Raw genomic sequence first — 2,601 nt, forward strand, 5'->3', positions numbered from 1 at the left:
AGAAGTTGCAGATATAAGAAAAATGTATTTTAGAGAGAAAGAGAAACTGAAAAAAGAATTGGCTAAAATTTATAACAGAGTATGTTTGACTTCTGATTGTTGGACATCATCTACTTCTGAGGGATACATTTGTTTGACGGCTCAATTTGTTGATGAAAATTGGAGGTTGAATTGTAAAATTCTAAACTTTTGTCGTATGTATCCTCCTCACACTGAAATTGAAATGGATGTTGTTATATACGACTGCTTGAAAGAATGGAATAAAGATAAGAAGGTATTTTCTATTACTTTGGATAATGCCACTGCCAATGATATTCTGCAAACTATTTTAAAAGGGCATCTAAATTTGCAAAATAGTTTGGTATGTGATGGTGAGTTCTTTCACGTGTGTTGTTCTGCTCATATTTGAATTTGATTGTTCAAGAAGAGTTAAAAGCAGTTACCGATTCCTTGATTGCAATTAGGGAAAGTGTTAAAGCATGTTAGAGGATCAGATGGGAGAATGCAAAAGTTTGAACAATGTGTTAAGCAAGTTGGAATTGAAACTAATCTTGGTTTACGTTTAGATGGAACTCGACAAATTTGATGCTTGAAAGTGTTATCCCATATGAAAAGGTTTTTTCTAGTCTACATTTACATGATAGAAATTATACTCACAGTCCTACATTTGATCAATGGAGAAGGGCTGAAAAAATATGTGAAGTCTTGAAGCCATTTAATGAGATAACAAATTTGATTTTTGGTTCAAGTTATCCAACCTCTAATGACTTGGAGTTGATTCTCCTGCATACTCCCTTCAATTAATAGGTAGTTTTCACATAAAAAAAATTCTTATTTATAGTGATAGAAACGATAAGTTTTTGTGACATAGTTGGTAGATCTAATTGCTCTGAATAGTTAGTTCTAGATTCCGATGAAAATAAATAATCTATTAACTTTTGGGATGAAAAATTTTATATACACGATCCTGATACTTTTTGCTCAATACTGTTGGTGAACAAAACATGACCTTTTGGCGTGTCTTGGAGAACTTATCACGGAGGTATCCATTCTTGTTTGCAACTTGAAGGAGAAATCAATCGATGAAGAAATTAATGCGTTCAAAATTTCACATCTAAATTAAAAGAGCATTATAATAACAAGGAAAGAAAACACATGTACAAAAAAGAGATTATGCAAACTAAATTGGGATTTGAAGAATCATCATACTCCATAATGTAAATGTTTCAATCTTCAGCTATTACAACTATATGAAAGAGAAATACTAACAAAACGACTATGAAATATTGTTTTTTGTCCTAAATTCTTGGGTCTTTCACTAAGCGCTAACCTAAGAAAGTAATTTGAACATTAAACTTGAAGATTTAGGATCCCAATAAAGTCCAATTTCATCACCAACATTTAGTTTACGACTGTTGAACAATTTCCTGCATGAAAGATAAAAGTCATCATTGTGCAATTTCCTTAAGAAAACACTTTCACCTTGATACTTCTCAATGATATTCTCCTCAGTTACATCCCACATGTCAACAAGTACATCACACCCATTCTCCAAATTTTTGGCCGCATCCAACGTCCAGTATTGGAGAATGTACTCAAACGTGTCAGAAAACGGAATCACCAGTTTTCCTACAATAACCTCGTCACAGGTAATCTTTTTCTTGATCTGCCAGGGGTTTTTCAAATCGATTTTTGGTGGAGGGCATATGTCCCTTATTTGAATTAGTTCTCGAGTCACTACATGTGCAGTGTTGTTTAGTTTGCAAGTTTCTTCTTCAACTTTAGATGGAAAGAAATTATAAAAAAATGTTTTCTTAAGGCTAAGAAAAGGTTTTTGATTAGACATTGAAGAAACTGTTGGAAGGATACACTTAAAAAAGACGCAGTAGCACCCTTTTTATAATAGTAAAATTAGGTTTTATTTTTTATTCTAACCTTGAGTAGAAACATAAAATTTTGGTTTTTTTTTTACAATCTTAATTTTTATTCCAAAAATGATCTTTTAATAGTTCTAACTTACCAAATTCGCTAGATTTTTATATTTAAAGTTTTTCCTTTTATATTTCTCTCTATTTTTTTATATACTTAATTTTAATTTCAAAAATGATCTTTTAATAATTATTGGAGTACCTAATTAGCCACATTGTTATATTTAAAGTTTTTCCTTTTACATCTCTTTCTACATTTCTCCTTTAGATACTATCCAAATAGAGTTATGTGAAAAAAGAGGCAGTAAGACTTTATTTATAACAGTAAAATTATAATTCTGGAGGATAAAAAGGGTCTTTTATTTATTGACAAAAGGGGTCTTTTGATAATATTTTGGAGTCAATTTCCAAAATGGTCACCCAAGCGAAGAGAATTGCATTGAAATATTATTTATGTTTTATTTAAGAGCTAAGTATCTCTCACCTATCACTATTTTCCTCCAAATATACTTGACAATTTAAAATCATTACTCTCTCTCCTAGTTGGTATAACATGTCATTAAAGTCTTTTTTTTAATAATAGACTAATTTAATTCATTGAACATATTTAACTAAAATAATGATCATATTATTTTTAATTTATTTTTAATCTATTAAGAATAAATTTTCATAC

General features: G+C 30.0%; 1 protein-coding gene across 1 annotated transcript; it reads right to left on the reverse strand.

Annotated features, from left to right (window-relative positions):
- Positions 1–1,330: 1,330 nt before the first annotated feature.
- On the reverse strand, positions 1,331–1,846 carry LOC138348979 (putative B3 domain-containing protein At1g51970). Its single transcript, XM_069298602.1, has one exon. It carries the CDS (start codon positions 1,844–1,846, stop codon positions 1,331–1,333), a length of 516 nt encoding a protein of 171 aa, XP_069154703.1.
- Positions 1,847–2,601: the final 755 nt, after the last annotated feature.

This window comes from Solanum lycopersicum, chromosome 5, assembly GCF_036512215.1.
Source record: "Solanum lycopersicum chromosome 5, SLM_r2.1".
Taxonomy (NCBI): Eukaryota; Viridiplantae; Streptophyta; class Magnoliopsida; order Solanales; family Solanaceae; genus Solanum; species Solanum lycopersicum.